General features: G+C 39.8%; 1 protein-coding gene across 11 annotated transcripts in view; it reads left to right on the forward strand.

The window, feature by feature from the left end:
- Window positions 1-21953, forward strand: part of SPATA13 (spermatogenesis associated 13) — a 154768-nt gene that overhangs the window by 128833 nt on the left and 3982 nt on the right. For 7 of the 11 annotated variants that reach the window (XM_051780096.1, XM_051780099.1, XM_051780102.1 and 4 more), the window contains exons 5-13: window positions 3756-3892; window positions 4341-4520; window positions 5589-5774; window positions 8174-8353; window positions 8984-9216; window positions 11583-11712; window positions 12268-12640; window positions 16452-16526; window positions 17715-21947. In XM_051780096.1, the coding sequence (XP_051636056.1) occupies window positions 3756-3892; window positions 4341-4520; window positions 5589-5774; window positions 8174-8353; window positions 8984-9216; window positions 11583-11712; window positions 12268-12640; window positions 16452-16526; window positions 17715-17896 (1676 nt within the window). In that variant the 3' untranslated portion in view covers window positions 17897-21947. Of the gene's footprint in view, window positions 1-1186; window positions 1358-3755; window positions 3893-4340; window positions 4521-5588; window positions 5775-8173; window positions 8354-8983; window positions 9217-11582; window positions 11713-12267; window positions 12641-16451; window positions 16527-17714; window positions 21948-21953 lie in introns of those variants that run through there. The other 4 variants (XM_051780105.1, XR_007903284.1, XR_007903285.1 and 1 more) reach the window with 4 other exon arrangements.

A 21953-nucleotide genomic window follows, 5' to 3' on the forward strand; every position in this document is an offset into this window, starting at 1 on the left:
TATAATATCCAGTAGCTTATTTTTACTGTGCTATCCAACAAGAGTCCTTGCAGAAAGAAATAATACGGAAGTTTGGGAGATTCAGAAGAGAATTCCTGTCAGTCTCTCATGCAGTGAAGCACAGACAGGATTTTTGCAGGAAGATGGCATTAATATTGTGGGGCCATATTTGACCTTTCCTCCTCTGTCTGAGGCAGTGCTGGGGGAAACCATGTGATGTCAGTGGGTGTTGAGAAGTCACTGCGTACAGAAATGCCTCCAGGGTTTTGTGAACACATCCCTGGAGGAGACAGTCCCTAGTCACAGGACAGGCTCAGCTGACCAACAGTTTGCAGGTAAAGAAGAAGCCTTAAGGATTAAGGAGCTTTCCAAACTGTAAGCACAGTGCTGTGTACAAGCATAGGTTGCAGCAGGCTTTGTGCTCTGCTGATGGCAGCAGCTCTTGCTTTTGCTTTCAGTGCATGGACTGATCCAGCTTCACTGCAGGATGATACAAACGTAAAGGTGGGGATTGCTGGCCTGTGGTGAATGAATGAGATTGTGCTCTGGCTGGGTCAGACCCAGAGAAAGCTGAATGGTTTGAGTGCTTTCCTGCTTTATTCCCTGTTTCATGAACCAGCTGAATTAAGTTTGTAGTTTCAGTGAGGAAATGTCTCTAGCCTCCCCTATTTTTCCTGAGAGCAGTCTGCTGCAGCCTTTACACTTGCGCTGCTTGTGCCTGTGAAGCAAGAGAAGTTTTAATAGCTGTGCAAAAAATACCTTAATTGTTTTCTTCTGCTGGAATTTTAACTGGTATATTATGACAAAGATAAACCGATACTCCAAACAGTGTTGTAATACAGGGAACTCCCAGCTCCCACCCAGATCTCTCTCCCTTTGAATTGCAGTCATTTGAATATAGATCGAAATCGCATTTAGCTGCTTTAATAAAAAAAAAATGCACTCCTTGCCTTGCTGCGCTCACCATTTTCAGACACTGTGGGAGCGGTCTGGGCTGCTGCAGGCACAGCGTGGCCAGGGACAGGCAGCCAGGTTTTGTTTCTTTTCTGGAACTTCCTCCCTAAGGGCACCCCATGATGTCAGAGAGCCGGGAGCTGGGAGCCAGGCTGAGCGGCTGAGTGCAGCGCTGGCAGTTCCCAGTCAGGCTCTGGAGGCACTGCCAGGAGCTGAAGGCAGTGAACAGGCTGTTTCTCTGAGCTGGATGTAGCTCAGAGCCTTTTTTGATCCTCCACCAGCCCTTTAGGACTGAGAATCACCTGTTAGAGGTCAAACCTTTGCCTTGGGGTCCAGTCTGACAGAAGCATGGTAGCCAGGGGGGCAATGGCACGATTTTGGAGTCTGGAGAGCCTTCAGATGGGTACGTGTGAGTAGAACATGCTCTCTCTTGCTAATTTTTACAGTGTTTTTAGATTGAACTGATAAACAGTGGTAGTCAGGGGGCCTGATTCTGGTCACAGTTAACTCCGTGTCATCCATGGGAACCTGCAGCCTTACACTGCTGACAAAGCTGCTAGGAGATCTGAATCAGACCCAGGCTGTCGTTTAAGTTTTTTGCATCCCATTGGTGCAACTGGGAAAGCATACCCCTCCCTCTGATATTTCTGTCTGTAAACAATAGAGGAATAGATGCAGAGTGCAAGTGGCTGATTTCACTTGAGTCTAACTACAAAGTCAATATAAGCTTGTTGATTTGGTACAGAATAACGAACAGTTATCGATCCTAAAATTGTAGTAATTTTTTGTCTGGAGCCAAATGAATTAGGTTATTTTGATGTGCTGCTGTTACTGGAACAAACCAACAGGCAGTACTGATAATATAGTATAAAGGATCACTAGGATTTATTTTTTTTTATGTTGCTTTATGAGATATATATTGATTTAATGAAATATTTTTCAGATTTTGTTAACAGAACAGTTTCAGTAAGTTTTGCAAGATGTATTTTAAAAGTTTATCAGTGCTTGGATTTATGAATCTGTAGGGGAAAAAAATTGTTTTTTAAAACAGGAATTCTGCATTCTCCCATTTTAGGCAATTATACCATTAATGTGAATGTATATTTGAAATGCTGGGGAGTGGAACAGAATGGTCAAATAGGCATGTTCTGTTATATCAAGACTATGCCATGTTTTTCCGCTTTTAATGGAAAGAAAAATCTTTCAAGTTTTTTGGTAAATCTGTGTGGTAATCTGCTTTGATCTCTATTGCAAGTTAATACTCAGATGACCAAAGATGCTAGTGATGGTATGAGTGCCCATAAGGAGGGAGTTGTAGTATTTCTCCCTATAACATAAATAGAGATGACAGCAGTGTGCCTATTGGTAGTAGATGTGTGGAGTAAAGCCAGAAGTCATCTCTTTGCAACTCATCCATCTGGAGCCCAGAGCTCAGCAGGCAGGCAGTACCCAGGTTTGAAGCAGGGTAGAGAAGAGGCAGTGTCAGGGCCCTGCTGCTCGGCCTTGCTGCTTGGTGAGATTGGCAGTTTCAATAATTCTGCTTAAAGGTCAGGAGTAAGAGATGTTCTGCAGGCTGTGCAGCAACTTACCTGGGACACACTGACCTTTAGCAAAGGAGTCAGTGCTAGAAGCCCATTCTGAATTTTACTTGATTTTTTGCTTTTTACTTTTTATTTTTAATGCATTTTTTGAGCACTGTATGATCTTCGGACTCTAGTTATTCACAGCTTGGACCTGCCATTGGAATAAATCTTTAGGGATAAATAAACAAGGACCAGAGAGTGCACCTAGGCACCAGTCCACTGGTCATGAACACTTCTTGATTGCCAGCTCATCCCGATGGGTTTGAACATTATAGCCGTCTTTCAAAGGCAAACCCACGTGGATAGGGTCCAGCACTGAGCAGGATGGGCATCAGTCAGTCAGTGTGACTTGTTCCTGAGATCAGGCCCCAGTCCTCTTCATCTGCCAGTACAGAGATGATTGCTGAAAGGATCCGCCACCCAGTGGTGTACCCCAAATGGATTTTACAGTTTTATGCTGCATAGTGACAGTCACTTAAATGGTGTTTCTCTTGGTTTATGTGGTTGTGTAATAAGACGAAGCCCATCTTAGGCTTGGTCTCTATTTATATACAAAGCTGCCTCTTTGGTTAGAAAATCTGCAATTGTCAAACCAAGAATTTTTTTGTGATTTGAGGCAATTAGAACAAGTTTTCAATTGGGCAGTTACTCTGTGCTCAGTCCAGACTCCCTGTCACCTCAGGTCTTGGTGCTGCTAGAGCCTCCCTCGGCACTTGGGAGAGGTGGCAAGCAGCTGGCACAGAGCAGAGGCTGTGTATGGTGGGTGGGCACAGAGGTGTTGGGTCCTTATGTCCCTGCAGGGGATGTGATGGTGTGAGGGCACTCAGCCTGGGCATGACAGTGTCCCTGCTGACTGCTGGGGGCTGCTGGGGCTCTCTCACCTGCCACGTGGAAAACTGCATTGGGGCCTCCTTTCTCATACAGATAATTTGAGGTTTCCTCTGGGTAAAAAATAGTGAAGAATGGTTGTAGTTCTATTTTTTGCATACAAAAATTTCTCAGTTTTATCAGTTGCTAAATGAGAAAATTCTGAAAAAGAGTAAAAAGTATTTAATGATGGAAAAGTGGTTTTCCTGAGAGCTCTGCTGCCCTCCACTTCCGCTGTTATTGTTACATTCATGACAACAAAGGCAATTTCTCAGCAATTCCTCTTGCATTGTTGTTTTTCTTGGAATCGTAAAAATGATGAAGCAAACAGCTGTTGCACCTTTGTTTTAGCTGCTGCAGATGGTGGGACTGAATCTTCAGCCTTAGTGGATGACAATGGCAGTGAGGAAGATTACAGCTACGAGGAGCTCTGCCAAGCCGCTCCCAGGTACCTGCAGCCTGGAGGCGAACAGCTAGCAATTAATGAGGTAACGTCTGGGGCTTTGCACTGCGGAAATGATGGAGCAGGGGTGGGGCAGGGACAGGGACGGGGGATGCAGAGGGATGTCTTCCACAGGTCTGAGATTTTGTATTCATAAAAAGTGCAATGGTAGTAGCCAGCATGGCGAAGAATCCAGCAGCCATGGTGACCTGTCTCTGGTGGGGCCCACAAGCAGATGACAAGGGAAGAGCACAGTGACTTGAACTTCACTGGGACTGTAACTCGTTAGCCTACGTAACTGCTCTGGATCAGGATTCTAATTGTTCTCACTAATAAATACGTGCATAGATTTCTGAAAGTACAGAATTTTAGTTTTATCCTGTAATAGGAGTAATCGTAGGCACTGTAGTGAGGTATTTTTATATTTTTGTAATCTATGAAGTGTTCATAGTTTATCTTTTGTCCTTCACAATCTCATTTTTTTTCTATCTTAGCTGATAAGCGATGGCACTGTTGTCTATGCAGAGGCTCTCTGGGACCATGTCACTATGGATGATCAAGAGCTGGGCTTCAAAGCTGGAGATGTCATTAGAGTTCTAGAAGCTTCCAACAAAGATTGGTGGTGGGGAAGAAATGAGGACAAGGAAGCCTGGTTTCCAGCCAGCTTTGTCAGGGTGGGTAACTCTCTTGCTTTTGCACCATTATGGGATTCCTGTCAGAATATGGCAATTGTCACGGCATTACATTTCAGAGAAGGGCCCTGATGGTCAGCGTGTTTGTAGCTGAATGTCAGTGGTGTAACTCCTAAGGAGTTCACAAGGAAAAAACCAATACAGAATCACACCCCAAGTTCCCTTAGCTCCTCTAACACTTTCTACTCTGTCTGCTTCCTTTGTGTGGTCCTTTTGTAACCCAAGGAATTTCTCAAGCAGAGATTACAGCAGCAGAAAGCTCAACCAGGAGCCATTACTATACAGAGACAACGAAACAGTTTTCATAAGGGTGTGGTGAAAGCTATGCTGCAGGGATTTTTTGGTAAAATAGGACTTCATTTATTATCACAACGTTGCGTAGACATCTGGTTCACAGTCTGAACTCCCCAGTCAGAACTCATGCAGATTAATGACAGTTTAACTCTCAGATGGTATAAAATTGAAGTATGTTTTAGAAAGTAACTTGAACTACTTTTCGAGAGCCTGTGGTGAAGCTTGGGCCACATTGCATGACACACTACACAAAGTGCTAGAGGTGGTTCTTAATTTTGCTCTTCCTAGGTCTCCAGCCAACATGGGCAATAAAACAAAAGTCAAAAAAGGATGTGCTGTTATCCATATCGTACAGATGGGGAACTGGCGTGGAGGGAAACTATTTAAAAGTGGTTCAGTTGTCTGCTTTTGTAATTTTACCCATACACTAGCTTGACCAAAATAACACCTAAACTATTAGTAAGCATCAGAAATAGCCTTAAGCTTGAAAGTACATGGGCAACACAACATGGTATCTTTCAGAATCTATGAGTAGTAGAAAGCCATGTATTGAACCAGACAGAAATCTCAACACTTTGTTTGAATATGCAGTGGGCATGATGGGACAATTCCTATTATGGAACCCCCTCTTTAAGGTAAGATTGGGAACATTTCTGTAGCCAGTCTTCTCTTAATTGTAAGAAGTTAGTAACAGTTTTAGCATATTTTGTAAAAGTTTCTGCTTTATTCTAATTCCTTTGTTTGTTCTGGCTGCAGCTGCGAGTTAATCAGGAAGAAGTACCAGAAAATTGTAATAGTATCCAGGATGAAGAACAAGATGCAGATATTAGCAAGCATCGCCAGAAAATAGCTGAAAACAAGGATCAGATGAGAACCAATGTTATACAGGAAATTATGAACACAGAACAAGTCTATATCAAGCATCTCAAGGACATCTGTGAGGTACATGCTTTAACCTGAGGACATTCTGCTCACCTAATATGAACAAAACATATAAACTGAGAATCAGCATGGTTTCTCATATCAGAATATTCCCAGTTGAGCTTCTGAGGCTGCCAGTCAGACCCTTCTTGTGTCCTTTTACAGCTTTCCTCTCTGCTGACTGCCACAAGGCATCGCTTCCTTTTTTAAAAAAACAATTGTGTTTCTGACAGGGAAAAAGTGCTTTGCTTATCTGACTGCTGTTTCTGTAATAATGAGAGAAGGAAGTTCAGTTTATTTAGAACTTTTTACCACATGGTTTATATAGAAAACTTTGAGTAACTGTAATGTTACAGTTAGGGACAAAACTTTTTGAAATTAACTTGAAAAGAGTATTTGCTGGGTGTGGGGTTCTTTTTTTGTTGTTTTCTCAAACAGAGGGACTTTTTCTGGATGCTTAGAAACTATGAAGAAGTCTAAAGGTGTTTTAGATCTACCTTGCTTGTTTGAACCATAGAATGTAGGGTGTTTTCTGCTTCTTTGTTCGAATTTTGTTGGAGGCCCACACTTGGACAAGAAGCTTCTTAATACTCTTCACTGAAGTTTGCCTCTTTTGATGTGGACGTGACCTGCATTTGACCTGTATTTGTGGTTAGCATCTGGAATGGTGCTAAGCAACTTAACAAAATATTCTTCATACCCTAAGTTTGCTAAGTCTGTCCTTGTATTTGTCATGCCGCCATCCTTTACCACTTATCATTAGATTATTTAATGTACAACAAAGTAGACAAGACAGCGGTGTTTTTTTGTGGTGTTGTGTGGTTTGGGTTTTTTTTGTTGTTGTTTTTGGGGTTTTTTGGTGGGTTTTTTGGTTAGTTGGTTGGTTGGTTGTTTTTTTCTGTTTGTTTGCTTTGGGTTTTTGTAGATTTTTTGTGGGTTTTTTTTTGGTTTTTTAATTTTTAGATCAGGCTTTTTTTATGCATCTTGAAGGAAAAATTGGGAAAAAAGGCAAAAATTGGTTACTAATTGGCTGATTTTAAAAAACATTAAATGTAAATTTTGTCATTTATGTTCGTTATTTCCTTAAGTTAGTGAGCTTGATTGTGTGCATAAAAGATCAGGGAGGACCTTTTATGCTCAGCTATGTTGCTGCCTTGGTTAGCTGAGTTCTAGAACTACTTTCACAGTCATAATATCTTAGACTGATATTAATTAATTTTCTCTAGTACATACATTCTATGCCTCTTTTTAAAAATCTGACATGCCTCTGAGTTTAGTACTAGAGAGCAAACATACACTTTCCAAGTAGAGAAGCGATGGCACCATATTCAACATGTGGGGTAGAGATGGTCTGCTGTCCTCAAAGTGAATCCGTATGGTGGTACAAGCAGGACATAAGACTGAAATTATACTCAAGTAAGACTAAGCCAGAAAAGCTATGGCAGACAGTAATCCATATTTGCAAGCTCAACAATAGAGTGAATCGCTAGGGCTGGTGCAGTCAGAATCATGAAGCTGGATATACCCAGAAAACACATTTTACATTCAAGAAGTGTCTGCAGTCTGTATTACAAAAGCTGCACAGGAATTAGTTTTCCTTGTTGGTGCAGTAGGAAATGTGGCAGCTGGCTTGCAGCATAGCCACTGCACAGCTCTCAAAGCAGATGGCTGGGGAGGAGACAGGAATATTCATAACAGTGCCAGCAATATTCAGTATTGCTTCCTGGTAAACCTCACCAGAGCGACTGCAAGGCTATTTCAGCTGTCTGCTTCCGAAGCAATTTGGAGGAGACCAGACTGACAGCAGCCAAGTGGAGGAGCCTAGCAGATAACCCCTATCATACCATTTAACCTTCGCACTCCTGAACCTCGGCACCCTAACAGATAGGAGAGTATGAGCACAGCAGCTATTCCTGAATATCCAGTCTCTGCATTGTATCCTGCTCACCATGCTCAGCTTTGTGGAACAGGTACATGAAGATGTGCCAGCTGTGCATACCATACTTTAGCTCTGGTAGACACTGTCTTTATATTAATTGTTTCAGGGTTTGTTCTAATGTGCATAAAGAAGAATTGTTATGACACAGAGAAATTGCTGTGAAAAAAGTGAAAGCAGCAGCACCCTTGGGACCTTACATTGGGCTGACATTGTACAAGGAGGTGCGAATGGGCTTTACACACTCCGCAGGTTTCTGGTTCCGTGATTCATTTACGGTCCTGTGAGCCAGGAGCTGGGCTGCAATAATCAATGTGTAAACATTTCAGATGCAAATGTGAACTTACACACCTGTGCACGTATGGCTGGGAAACCACTTACCTGCCCATAGGTCACGGGGGTTTGGCCAGCTCAGATGGGCTTGCTCAGGGCAGAACCTGTTTGACATCTTCCAGCTAATGAGTGTTTTTTATTTCATTTCCAGGGTTATATTCGGCAGTGTCGTAAACATACAGGAATGTTCACCACAGCTCAGTTAAGCACCATCTTTGGAAATATTGAAGATATTTACAAGTTCCAAAGGAAGTTTCTGAAGGATCTTGAGAAACAGTACAACAAAGAAGAACCTCATCTAAGTGAAATAGGATCATGTTTTCTTCAACATGTAGGTTGCAAAAGTTGATTTAATTTATGAAATTAATAAAATATGATAATAAAATACCATGTTAGGAGGGGATTTTAGTAACAAATGCTTCTCAAATACTAAACCAGCAGTATTTTAGAAATTAAAGTAATTTGCAATTAATTAACTATTAAATGTTTTATATTTCTCCTCATCTTTAATGATCATGTAACTTTGTAAACAATTTTAAATTTCCATTTCAAAACTGTAATGATCACAGTTGAGCTGGACTATTTGCAGGATCTCACATTTGGCATGCAAAAACTTCATAAAGAAATTAAAGAAGGAAGGTGGTGGGGAAAGAGGCTGTGAGTTCTTGATAGACACTTGCTAAGCATATAGCTGTCTTCCCCAGGGAAAAGTACTTCTTAAGGCGGGTTTGGTTTATCCTGATTGAACAGTGATCTTTATTTCTGTGTTCTGACAAAGAAGGTACAGGGTTTTGAGAGTTACGAAGTAGATTTCTGCATAGTTTCAAGGCTCATCAGCCTGGAAACAATATAGAAAATGGATTAATTAATCTGATTATATATAATAGATGTTACAAAAATAACTTTTTTTCTTTATAGACAAATACTTCAGTAAAACTGTAACTTTTTTTTTTTTTAATAGCAAGAAGGCTTTGCTATTTATTCAGAGTATTGTAACAATCATCCCAGTGCCTGCATTGAACTTTCCAGACTAATGAAACAGGGCAAATACCGCCACTTCTTCGAGGCCTGTCGCTTGCTTCAGCAGATGATTGACATTGCCATTGATGGTTTTCTTCTCACGCCTGTTCAGAAAATCTGCAAATACCCTCTGCAGCTTGCAGAATTGCTCAAATACACCACTCAGCAACACAGGTGAGAGAGTAAAAAGAACAAATTCTGTAACAGTAGTAACACCTACTTACTCAAGTTTTCTGGATAACACAACACTGAGGCTTTTGAGATCAGGAACAAAACTGCCATGGGCCACTATAGACAAGGCATCTTGGAACCATCACAGATATTACAAAAAACAGTATCTGAAAATGCAGTACAGTGGACTGGGAGGATGCAAGACAGAATGAGGAGTAAATCAAAAAAGGAGAAGGAGAAGAAGTTGATGCTGAAATAGGATGCAGGGAGGGATGTGTAATTCAGAGTGAAAAGAAGGCCAATGTGTCAAGGAAGTGAAGGAGAAAGAAAACCAGAGAAGAACGGGGGAAGATGCATAAAAGTTGTGGATTTAAAAAACCGGTAAAGAGGGTCTTAGAAAAAAAAATGCACTCTGAGCATGTTTGGAGGTAATGTTTTTTAGAAACCTAATAGTAATAAACATTGCCTTTGTTTGTAATAAAGTCCAGACATTAGGTTTTCATCTGGGATAAATGAGAATTTCAGTTGCAGGTTATTACCCTTTCTGGTATACTCCTGAGCTGATTAAATCTTTGACTAAATTAAGATTTTGTCTTTAAGTGTCTATCTTTCTAACTCACATAACTGCCAGAAGAATGTTCCATTGTGACCCCTGTGCTCAAAGTCCAAATGCAGCCTGAGGCAGTGCTTCCTTGGCCAGAGTCTGTATTTTTTTAACCTTGAGAAAATTGCCCTTTGAGCCCACTGGATTTTTGCCAGGGCCAAAATACAAGGTCCACGAAGTACTGACATTCAGGTGTGAAATGCCTCCATTCAGTTTTGTAGCTACCTGAGAAGTGCTGCAATAACAGTTACTAACATAAGTTTCTCTTTCACTGGTACTAATTTTAGGAAGTTTATTCTGTGAGCTATTAAACCTGTAGATAAAGTGAGAGCAAGGTCTCACCACCTTTGGCCCACAGTACCTGTTTTCCTCTTCTGTGGCACAGCATCCAGAGACACCTACAAGCACAGACAGGTGCCCACTGTACAGAGTTACTCACAAACAGGCAGACCTGCACCCACATGGAACCTTGGTAAAGCTCCAGCCAACTGGTTTTTTGGTAGCATTTTGTTTTCATAAAAAGTTTGAAGTTCTGATGTGCACAGCCTGCTGTGAAGGCCACAGGTTTTGAAAGAAGTGTGGAATAACATACCAATAGAGAAAGAAGGAATCGAGATAAGGAAGGGCAAGAGTAGCAGTATGGATATTATGTGGTCATCTTCCTGATGTTTGTAGGATTCTATTATGGTTAATCTCACTTTTTGTATACAGTGTGGCAGAATAGAGTTTCCATAGATATAAACAGAGAGAAGAGAGAATGCACAGATTTAGAAGGGAAGTGCATCCATCAGCAGCAGCCAATTAAAATTGGAACTGAGACAGAATCAGATAAAAAGGACAGCAAGACTAACCCCTTTGCAGGATTTATTTCTGGCTCATGCTGTGTTCTACCTCTGGCTTCCTTTTCTGCAAGAGGCATTCTGATAAAAGAGGGAAAGCAGCTGCTTGGCTGGGAGACCTAAGGCAAGAAATACGTCTTCTCCCTTCTCTCTTCTCAGAGACTCCATTTGGGAAAGGTGAACGAGTAATGGATAATATTCAGAGGCAAAAAAACCCCTGAACACTGGGGAGATTCATAGGCATGTTGGGAGCTCAGGGACAGAAGGAGGGGAGCAGAAGGACAGGAGGACTGACCTGAATTGATTGTACTCAAGCAGGCAGAGGAAGGTGACCATCTTGGCTCTTACACACTTCTCCCATGGAAACAGGCTGCCGCCTTGGTACTGTTGCCTTGAATTCCTCTTTCTGGTGCCCATGTTCTTGGGTTCTTCACTGACCCTGTTTGGGGTTGCTTTTGGTATTTTTTTCTGCCCATGTGGCATTCTCCATTTGTGTTCATTGACCCAGCCATTGGAAACAAGGAGAAAATACAATTGTTAAACACAATTGAAAGAATGCCCTTTCCAATAAAATCCCACTAAAATTTTGCTTAAAAACACAGTCCTTTGGTGAAATGGAGCTATCTCTGAGGTCAGTGGGAGTTCTACCATTGTTTTCAGTAGACTTTATTGCAGTTCGTTAATCTATCTCCTCTTCCTCCTTCCAGCAGTTTAGTAATTTGGTCCTGGACAAGCCTAGCAGTACCGGAGCACTGAATTGCACAGGCTACTGTGTGAGGTTTGGGATAGCTGAGAATCAGGTCTCTCTTATTTAAGTACCCTGAGTAGAGGGACAAGTGAATAATGTGGGCTAGCACTTGTCACGGCTCATGATTGCATCATGTCCATTGCATAAGTGATCTTTGAAACATGCCTACATTTCACAGTGATTATAACAACATAAAAGCTGCATATGAGGCTATGAAGAACGTTGCCTGTCTGATCAATGAGCGAAAACGGAGACTAGAAAGCATCGACAAGATTGCACGTTGGCAAGTCTCTATCGTAGACTGGGAGGTGAGTGTCAGCCTGTCCCCTTTTCTGAGCAAAGGTACTGTGTACAATACTTGATGTTCCCTACAGCATATGTCTTTCTGCATAGGTTGTTGTTTGTGGTGTCTACTTTTCAAGCGGTCATTGCTCAGTTAAAAGTCCAGTTGCTTCATTTGCAATGATTCTGTTACTGATTCACTTTATTTATAGTTCAGGAAGAGCAAGCATGTTTTAACGTGGACATTGTTTGTGAGATGAAATTACATAATGTATTTTTTTTAATAATAGAGCTCTTAAATCTCCTTTGGAATTTTGGTAGTTCTGTCAGAACTGAAACCTGTTTCACTGACTTAAGAAGAGTTTCCTCTTCTTTATGCAGATATGAAGTAGAACAGAACCACAGTCATTAAATTTACCTCTATGACATTATTTACACTGTGTTACATTTTCAAATCTAATAATAAACATACAAGAAGACTGAACTTAAAACTTGATTATATAGTGAGACTGGTTAGGCACACAGTGAGATCTTAAAATATTATTTACTTACTACATATATCTATATCTGTATCTTCCTAGGGACCAGATGTGTTAGCTAGAAGCTCAGAACTAATCCACTCTGGAGAACTGACCAAAATATCAAAACAAGGCAAAAGCCAGCAGAGGACTTTCTTCCTTTTTGACCATCAGCTTGTGTTCTGTAAGAAGGACTTGCTGAGAAGGGACATCTTGTATTATAAAGATCGTATTGACATGGATGAAATGGAAATTGTGGACATTGAAGATGGCAAAGACAGAGACTTTAGCATTAATGTCAAGAATGCTTTTAAGATAATAAACAGAACAACAGAAGAGATTCATTTGTTCTGTGCAAAAAAACAGGAGGATAAAAAAAGATGGATTGCGGCATGCGAAAGTGAAAGGAGAAGAGTTCAAGAAGACAAGGAAATGGGTGAGTGGAAGAATTTCCTCTCTGAACAGTAGTTAAAACAAAGGGGAATGTTTTTGCTTTTGCCATTCTTTATGTTTTGTGCAGATGTGCATCTGTCATCTGAAACTGGTGTCCCTTTCTTACCCAGCAGTTTAGCTGTGTGAGTGAAGCCTATTCAGGTGTGCTTGCCCTGTCACTGTGGGCCAAAGGTCCAGGGCAGTTAGTGTCACCCATATGATTCTGGTGCATTATGAAGCAGAATGAGAGATGAGATATGACAAGATGCAATTCACAAAGACCAATCAATAATAACAATCAATCTAAAATCCTGTACCTTCTATATGAATTATTGGCCAAAAATATCTTTTTGTAAAGGACACTTTATGACAAAGCCAAGCAGCAATAATTGTAGGTTTATACTGCCCATGTCATATAATGGCACCACCTGTGTCCAGGAGACCCATGCAGTTGCATGGCATCATTAGTTACAGACCCAACACTGGGCAGTGTACAGAGCCTAACCTTGAGCGAGCAGGAAAAAAGGTAGCAAATACTAGACGGGCAGCCTGTGGGACACTCTAAGGACAGTGTCTTCTGTGTGAATGTATATTTAGGATTTGCTCTTGTTTTTTTTGCATGGTTTCATGCTTTCTTTAAGATCAGTGACGAAAGCTCCAGCAAAATTTCATTGGCAAAACATACACAAGGAAAACAGCAACGCTAATAAGAAAAATAAAACTCTTTTTAGTATTTCTAAAGTTAGTGCATCTGTGTGGGTTGACTGCTTGAGAACTTCTGTTTTTCATAACATTGGAAATGCAGTGAAGTGGATGATAGAATTCAGAAGTTATTAAAATTTAAACAAGATGCCAAATCTTACATTCCACATCCACTTAAACACTTGATCAGAAGAATAGGAAGACAGGAGTAACCCTTAGATTGCAAATGTAAACCTTTTGATCTTAGTGGCTTTTTTTCTTTGGTACAGTTGTAAGTATGACAAAAATAAGGCCTCCTCCATATGTATGTTAGATAATATAGCTGAAGAAAACACAAGTTTACCAATTCATACTCTAAAACCAGTTTTAACTCTTTCACATTGCACCAACTGTTGCAATTAACCTCAGTCATCTCAAGTCTGAAATAAACAATGAAGGAGCCACAGCTAAACTCTCCTCAAACTTTCCAAACCTGACTCTCCTCCTGTCCTGAACGTGTGACATTATGATCCTTTTGGGCACAACACTGATGGTTTTTATGAGTTACTCTGTGTAGAGCATGCTCTGTCACCTTGTACTCCTGGGGATGGGAGGTAGCTGCCTTCCCTAATTCACCTAAGCAGAACTCTGCAATAGTGGATATTGTCAAAGGGTGAACATGATCAGAAAGTAATAGAGCAGTGCTGAGGATCTGATGATAAGTGTCCACACAATCCCTTGTACAACAAAGTTACATAAAGCCTCCACTCCAGCATGCGATGAGAGTACTAGTACAGTCACATGAAGAACACTAAAGAGTAAAACACAGCTCCTGCACTTTTGTGAGCAGGACTGAGCAAAAGGAGATAAAGAGTGAACATTTTCTATTCCTTTCCTTTCTGATAAGCATTCTTGAGCTCTATCCCTCTTCCTGGATGGATACTTTATGGAGCACTGGGAGAGTATGCTGAGCAAGCTAAATGCTGTATGTCAGGATGCTTCTGAGGCTCACAATAGTGCTTGCCCTGGGCAGCAACAGGTCTGTCTTGGTGTTACCATTCCTTCTAAGTGACACTGCTGCACAAATCTCCAAGCATGAGGAAACTGCAAAGGTGTAGCAGCTACAGCCCTAAATGTCATTATTTGTTCTTCTGGGACCTCATGAAAATTAGGATATGGTATTCAAAAGGGTAACCATTTGACAGTGGTGGCACTGGCAGTGATAACAATGAGATTTGTCATAATAGCACTAAACGTTATGTAGGTCTGGGTCACAAACTCCCGTGGTGCTCAGTGCAAGGGTTGCACAGGAGGGTCCATTGTGCTTGCTGCTCTTTAGGCACAGTGCAACATAGTGAAAAAAATATCAGTTGAAAGAGAAACTGTGGCACATAAGCAAATGCAGTCTCTTCTGCCCCTGTAACATCCAGCCATCTGCAAACTTGCTTTTCAAATATTGCAACTCATTATTCTGGTGCACCTGTTTTGGGACAGGGATCATGAACCAGAGGAAAGGTAGTTGAACTGCAATATCGGATGTCCATCTGGTCTTGTGAGTGATCTTGTGAGCCACCACAGTGGCTTGGATGTTTTCTCCATTAATCAGAAGACTGTTTCTTTTCTAAACTTTCTTCCTTTTTTTGGCATAATTGAACATTTCCTTTAGCCAAAACCAGTGGAAAGGTGCCAGTATTCTCAACCTCAGGTTTAAATTTATCATGTTGATTTTGTAAGCTATCTTGCTGGACTTCCCACAAAGCCTCTAATCTAACCAGAGACAAATACATACTCTTCCAATTCGGAACTGCAAATGGCATTTTACTTCTATTTTCAAAGACACTTTAGTGTGAGTCACTGTCTCCCAAACTATATCTAGTTTTTCTTAGCTTTTATGAATATATGAGAAGAAAAGGCCACAGCCAGAAAATCCTTCTCCAAACCACTAATACTAACCCTGAGAAAGTGGTCTGATCTCTGTTGATGAAATTGCTTTCATTTTTTAAAATGTTTCCTTGTTTCTCTAAAGGAAAAAAAGCCTGCAGAATAATATAAACTACTGCTACCCCAAAATTATGGCTGTTTTAAGTTAATAGACTGATTTGTAATAACTTCTTCATAAGTTCAGGATAAAAAAGGGAGTTTTAAAAGTATAGAGAAGTGAAGGAAGATGCAAAATGGAAGCAAACCAGATACTTCATTTTGGCTTTGAATCACAACTTCTGTGCTTTTTGTATGCATATGAGTGAAATGAATGCAGCCTTATGCATAGCATGAAATGAAACAGCATCCTGTGCACCTTGTTGTCTCCTGGTGCAAACGTAACATATCCATGTATCTCACCTGTATTGTACACAGGGAGAGGAAACTGGAGTGCCTGTTCTGGCTCTCCAGACAACACCAGTCACTGATGTCACCTTTTCTAGCAGATGTCTGGCATCTCTGTACTCATCACAGATCAGTCATACACCTATCACAGGACAGTAAATAGTGTAGGGTTAACCACATAACTATAGCACCATGTAAGTTATACAAGTATAACTTGTGAACAAGTATACCTTAAGTGAACAGGTACATGAGAAACCTGAGTGGGGGATCCAGCCCTGGTCTGCTGCAGCCATAACCACACCACAGCCTGCTTCAGTGTCTGGCAGATTTTGTGATACTTTCCTCTGAGTGGAGGGAACAATACCAGTGACTTCAGTTTGTTACCTACGTTAGCTCAGAGTGAGTGAAAAAAAAAGGTTCTGAATTTGTGATCTATTACTTGGAGGCTTGTAGCCTTCAGAAATGTTAGTTTACTCTTCTTTTTTTTTAATCTCTTGTTATCTGGACTTATCTATGAAAAGAAATTTTTGTGTAGTTAGTTCACCAGTGATTGCCATTTGCAGGAACTGGAAAGGAGCTTTTTCATGTAATCTAAAGGCAAATCAAAGTTGTTCCTTTCATTTTCCCAGTGAAAAACAATCTTTAAATTCATATGATAAAGTAAAACATACTTCTAAAAACTTCAGGTGTATTACTATAATTTACTAATAATTCTTAAAATACAGTTTATGTATTTGTTTTAATTTAACATAATCAAGTATTAGGTACAGTAATTTTGTACTAGTGCCCTAATTTACACTTTGACATAGGTATGGAAATCTCAGAAAACCAGAAGAAACAAGCCATGCAGAATGCCCGTAAGTCAAGGCAAGGAAAAATTAAAGGTGGGTGTTCAGAATTGTTTTACATTTTTACTGTGTTCCAGTAATCTTTTTGTGAGGAAATAGCACAGTCTGGCTACGGTTGAATTATTCAGTCCTTTAAAAAAATTTAATGGTTTACATGGAGTCGAATAATTGCCATTAACCTGTATTGTAATATAAAATTCCAATTCCTCTGTAAACTGTCTACTAAATCAGCTCCCAGGGCTTCTTCAGATGGGTGAGTCAGTTTTCTCTATATTAAAGAAGTAACTCAAAGGGTAAGGCAAGCTGCTTATTTAAGTGCATGCAGAGATTAAATTGTAAATGAGTGTTACTGATTCCTTTCTTTGCTTTTACTCAAACAGCTTGTTCTTCTTTACCAATTCTGTGCCTTGTTTAAACTATCATAAAGTTCTTTTTGCAAGCCACGTGTTCCAGTATTTACTTTAACACAGTCAAAATGGCTTCCTTCTGTCCCTAGACTAGAAGGAAGGGTGGACTAGAAACTTGTTTAGCAGAAAACAGCGGTTTTATTAATTTTTTATTCATTTTCTCTCTCAGAAAATATGTTGTGATTTTGTCCTTTTCCATCTTAAATGTCAAACTTGGACAAATCTCTAGTGTGTTGAGAGAATAAATTGAGAAAGTAGGACAAGATTTAAGTCGAATTTAGGAGTGAAGGAATTGATGTTAGGTTGTCCTCTGATCCCTGGGATTAATATTATTAAAGCATTTTCTCTTTATCATTAACCTTTAAAACCTGTCTGGATTTTCAGGGGAATGGCTAAAGTTTGTGAGTAGGAGACTCTGTTCAGAAAGCAGAAAGGTCAAAGTCTGAGAACATTGTCCAGAAAAATGTATTCCAAATGGAATAAATAACATTTTTGTTGGTAGTAGTATTTTATCCAGTCTTATTCTGAGAGTGGACTAAAATATGAGTATCTGCTGTGTAAAGTCATTCTTTTTAAATACTAGGATTTACTTGTGCAAACAGTATTGTCAGGCTATGTGAAACTGCTGCTTATTTTTGGTAATTCTGTAATGTTATTTTTACTGGTACTGTTCTCTTCTTAAGCCAAATCAATGCAGCAGTCATAAAGTCTAACATCAGAAGAAGTAACCTTTAGTAGTTCTTCCATTCTCCCCTGGCCCTGTGCTTAAATTTTCACTAGCTGACTCATACGCTTTCTTAAACTGTTCCTTTTGCAGGTGTAAGCTATAACGGGTGTCCTGTGCCTCCTCCACAGCAAACCCTGCATCCCATTCACCAGCGACACATCACTGTACCTACCAGCGTCCCGCAGCAGCAGGTCTTTGCCCTGGCAGAACCCAAGAGGAAGCCATCCCTCTTCTGGCATACCTTCAACAAACTCACTCCCTTTAAAAAGTGAGAAGCCAAGGACCTGGGAGGACTTCAGCATGGCAGGAGACTTACTCTAGAGGAGGACCCTGGAGACGCAGTTAATCTTACTCGAGCTTGGTGAATCTCCTGTTTTGGAGGCAAAACCTTGGCTTCTCTCGGGCCAGAAATGCAGCATTGGTCTAGAATACGAATGAAGTTTCTCAAGACTGCTCTGAAGTCCATGTTGCCAAGTGTCAGCATTACTGATGAAGAGCAGTCTCTCTTCTGACTAAGACAGCTTGCTGTTACTCAGAAGCAGCAGTATTCAGTCTCTGTTTCTTAGTTATGTTGAAGTAGTGATGGAGTCATGCAGGTCATTGTAACATTTCATTTTTCTTAACCCTATATTGATGGCCAAATTTAGGATAGGAAGGTGTTTTTCCTTGGGGATATATCAGCAAGGAATCTTTGGAGATTTTTCTTCTTCCTCCAGGATCACCAAGCAGAGACCACCCATTAAAATCAGACAGAGACATCCCATGTGTTTAATGAGCTACTGCAGAATTTAGTGGACCCTAATCCTTCCTGTCTTTTTTATTATATTGCCAAATGGCAGGAGAACATCCCGCAAGGCCTTACCATATTCCAGATTGGAACAGGGAAATTTTATTCTGTCATGTAGAAACACGAACAGAGTGTGAAATGAACTGTAAAGATACGTGCATTTGTTGCACACAAGTGGAAAGAAGAGGAGCCCAGGGCATCTCAGATTGATTGATTTCAATCAGAGCAATATACTGCATGTATGTATGCTCTTCAGTGTAGAGCTTTTATATCCCTTTTTGTGCACTTCTTTGCCTGGGAGAGACTTCTTTATATTTCCAATGTGTTTATTTCTCTGTGTAAAAAATAGTTTTTTATTTTCTAACAGAGATAATGTGAATGTACAAAGTCAGCATTGAGACAGTACATGGTGACTGCTGGCTATGTTACAGTCTAGATCTAACGCTTTTTTCATGTATTTTGACTTAGAAAATGGATTATTAGTAATGTAAATATATTAAAGTGGTCTGGATCCAAGCTTCTTATACACAGTCAATTGACAATGGGTTTTGACCAATTACTTCTTCACAAAGAAAGTGAAATCTTTACTGGAAGGGACAGAGAAATTGTGAGGACTGGAGATGGATTTTTGTCTCGGAGTCATCACTCTCTATTGGAAGGGGAAGAACCTGACTTGATTAGGGTCAGCTCTGGCCAGCATATGCAATCCTGGATTTGCATTGCTGCAATTTGCCTGTGACATGAAGTTGATTTGTGAGAGCAACTTTTAAAAAGCCACCAGGAAGAAAGAGGATCCTGATATTTGTAGCACTGGTAATTTCTGCTTAATAGCTCTCATCAAGGATGAAAAGACTGTTGGGAATATGGAAGGAAATAAAGACTCCATATGTTTCAGAACTGATATGCCATGAATATCTTTACAATACTTTATGCTATGCTGCTGATTAGGGGCATTACCTGATGATAAGGATAGATCCAGGGGTATTCTTTGACAATGGACACAGACAGCTTTGTCATGGATCTGTAATATATGAAAAACAAACAAGGGGCTAGAGGCCAGGCATCTTAACAACAATGTAAAAAAGCCTTATTTTAAAGATGTATTTGTTCCTACTACTATTGTGACCTCTATATTTTTATTTCTTGTCAGTGTTGTGAAGCCCCACTAGTCAGTAGATCCTGTGATTTGATAACGTTGTGGCAACTTCTGCTAAGCTAACCTTCTAAGGTTTGTGGGTTTGACTTTAAATTGCATCTTTTGACAAATGTACATTTCAAATGCCTTGTGTATATAGCTCAGCATTAAGGCAAGGTCTGGTGATGCCCAGCCAAATTGTTCCCTGCATACTGAACTTAATTGCTTGTGCTTTCCCATAGCAGTGAAAGATGACCCAGATCAGTTAAGAACTGGAAATGTGCACTGAGATTTTTAAAGAAAATGCACCAGAAAGTGAGTGAAAAAAGCTGGTTGTATTTTTCTTTTGATGTTTAAAACAAGCTATTGCTATTCAGATTTTTTTAAAAGATAATTCAAAATGCTCTATTTAAACACAAAGAGCAGACTTCCAAATGCAGGCATGCCCTCCCCCTCAAACGAGTAACCCTTCTGTGTTTCTTACATACCCATTTTTGTGGGTACTTGCCACATTCAGGCCTGCAGACCAACGTAATGCATGTAGGGTGGAAGTGGAGATGATGTTTTTCATAATCACATTTTGAAAGACTTGTTCTAGATGCACAAAAAAGACTGAAGTTGGATTACAGTGCTTACCCAGAAACTTTCCCAGCTGGACCTGAAGCCATTATGAGATCCACACTTCCATACATGTCTTTGTTGAAACCTACTTCCTTTCAGGGCTTGAGAGTCTGTGGAGTGCTGGAGAAAAAAAAGAGGTTTTGGGGTCTGTCTTCTGACACATCAGTGCCCATGAAGGCTCTTCCCATGTATTAGTGCTGGTGCCTTAGCCCTAAAAATGAACAGAAATGTTTGTATATGGTTTTGGATGCAGCAGTTTTTTTCTCAAGAAGTGAATTTCAAAGAGGTAAGAAGAAAATATTTCATGGTGCAGATTACTCAGGACAGTTTTACATATAGTACCCTTCATATAGACATGGTTGTTTCGTAATATTCTCTGTGTCTTTCTTTGCATTATGACCTTGCAGCAGAATTAAGATAAAATATAGTAAGACAGGCCAAATTTATACCACGCCATAGTATTTTAACCAAATTATAGTGAAATGAAAACACACAACTACATTATTCAATAATTAAGACAAATATTTACTCCTGACTCAGCCTCACTTTAGAGTCTGCGGGAAAAAGAGTTGCAACAAAAATGTAAAAGGTTGAATTCTAGCAACTCTTGCCCTGATTCTCCTTTTGATGACAAAGCTTATATATGATGAGAAAGGTGTGATGGCAACGTCTTTTCCTCTTGCTTTTGCATGAAGTTACTATAAAAAAAAAAATCTAGGGCAACTACTAAGGACGTTTGTGCCTCGTTTAGATAAAGCGCAGCCAGAGCCTTCCCAATGGCCTGCTGAGTAGATAACCTCAGACTTTTTGCATGAGATGCAGTAAAATATAATTGTCCTCAAATATGTTCCCACTGATTTAGGAAAATGCCAAACCATAATTACATCTAACTCAAAGCATTTGATGTATAAAATAATAAGATTGTTTTACAAGTGGCTCTTGCCATGCTAAATTTCACATTGAATTTTAGTGGTCAGTGTAATAACTGAGTTCAAAGACAGACTTCTCAAATGTTCCACATTTTAGTTGTCTTTTGAAAACAATTATATCACAGTTTTGGAGCCAAAGGTCTTTAGCCATAACTAACACAGTACTTTTCTCTGACTGCCTTTCTGCTTTTTTTCTATATGTGTGGCATTTGTATGTAGGAGATGCCTTCTGAATGATCTCTAATTTAAAACTACTTGTTGTAAATACTAGGGATAACTTGCATATATATTTTATTTTGGTAAGTGTTTTGTAACATTTTATCTTCCATACATTGCTTTGTGCATCTTACCATCAGTGTGCTGTTACACATTTTGTAAATTAAGTGTTCTGGCTACGGAGCAGAGGAATTGGCTTTTGCTGGCTGAAGTACAATGTGCATTTTTTCTGAAGAAATTGCATTCCAAGATTTATCTACTCTTCCAACATTGTTTGTCAAATGAATCTATTTTCTGGAAAAAAGTACAAACTTACATTCCTATTATTTTTCTCTTATTGTATATATTTGAATTAAATAATGTACAAAGCTGAAGTTTCTCATCTCTGTCTTATAAAACTTTATTGTGCAGTTTTAAAATTGTTGTGGGTTTTTTATTGTCTACAAAATTTCCTCTGTGATGCAAAAATACATCAACTGTCATATTTCTTTTAGTATTTTAAAGAAAAAAAGTCACATCCCCCTCTCTTGGTTTCCCAGTAATGGCAACAGTACTTCCCAGCACAAGTTCATTTTAACAACGACTAAGCCTGATTCTGGGATTTAAATTTTTCATCAATCAAACAAAGTCCATCCTTGTTG

This window comes from Manacus candei, unplaced genomic scaffold (genome assembly GCF_025592945.1).
Source record: "Manacus candei isolate 608988 ecotype Guabito, Panama unplaced genomic scaffold, ASM2559294v1 h1tg000014l, whole genome shotgun sequence".
In the NCBI taxonomy this organism is placed as follows: domain Eukaryota; kingdom Metazoa; phylum Chordata; class Aves; order Passeriformes; family Pipridae; genus Manacus; species Manacus candei.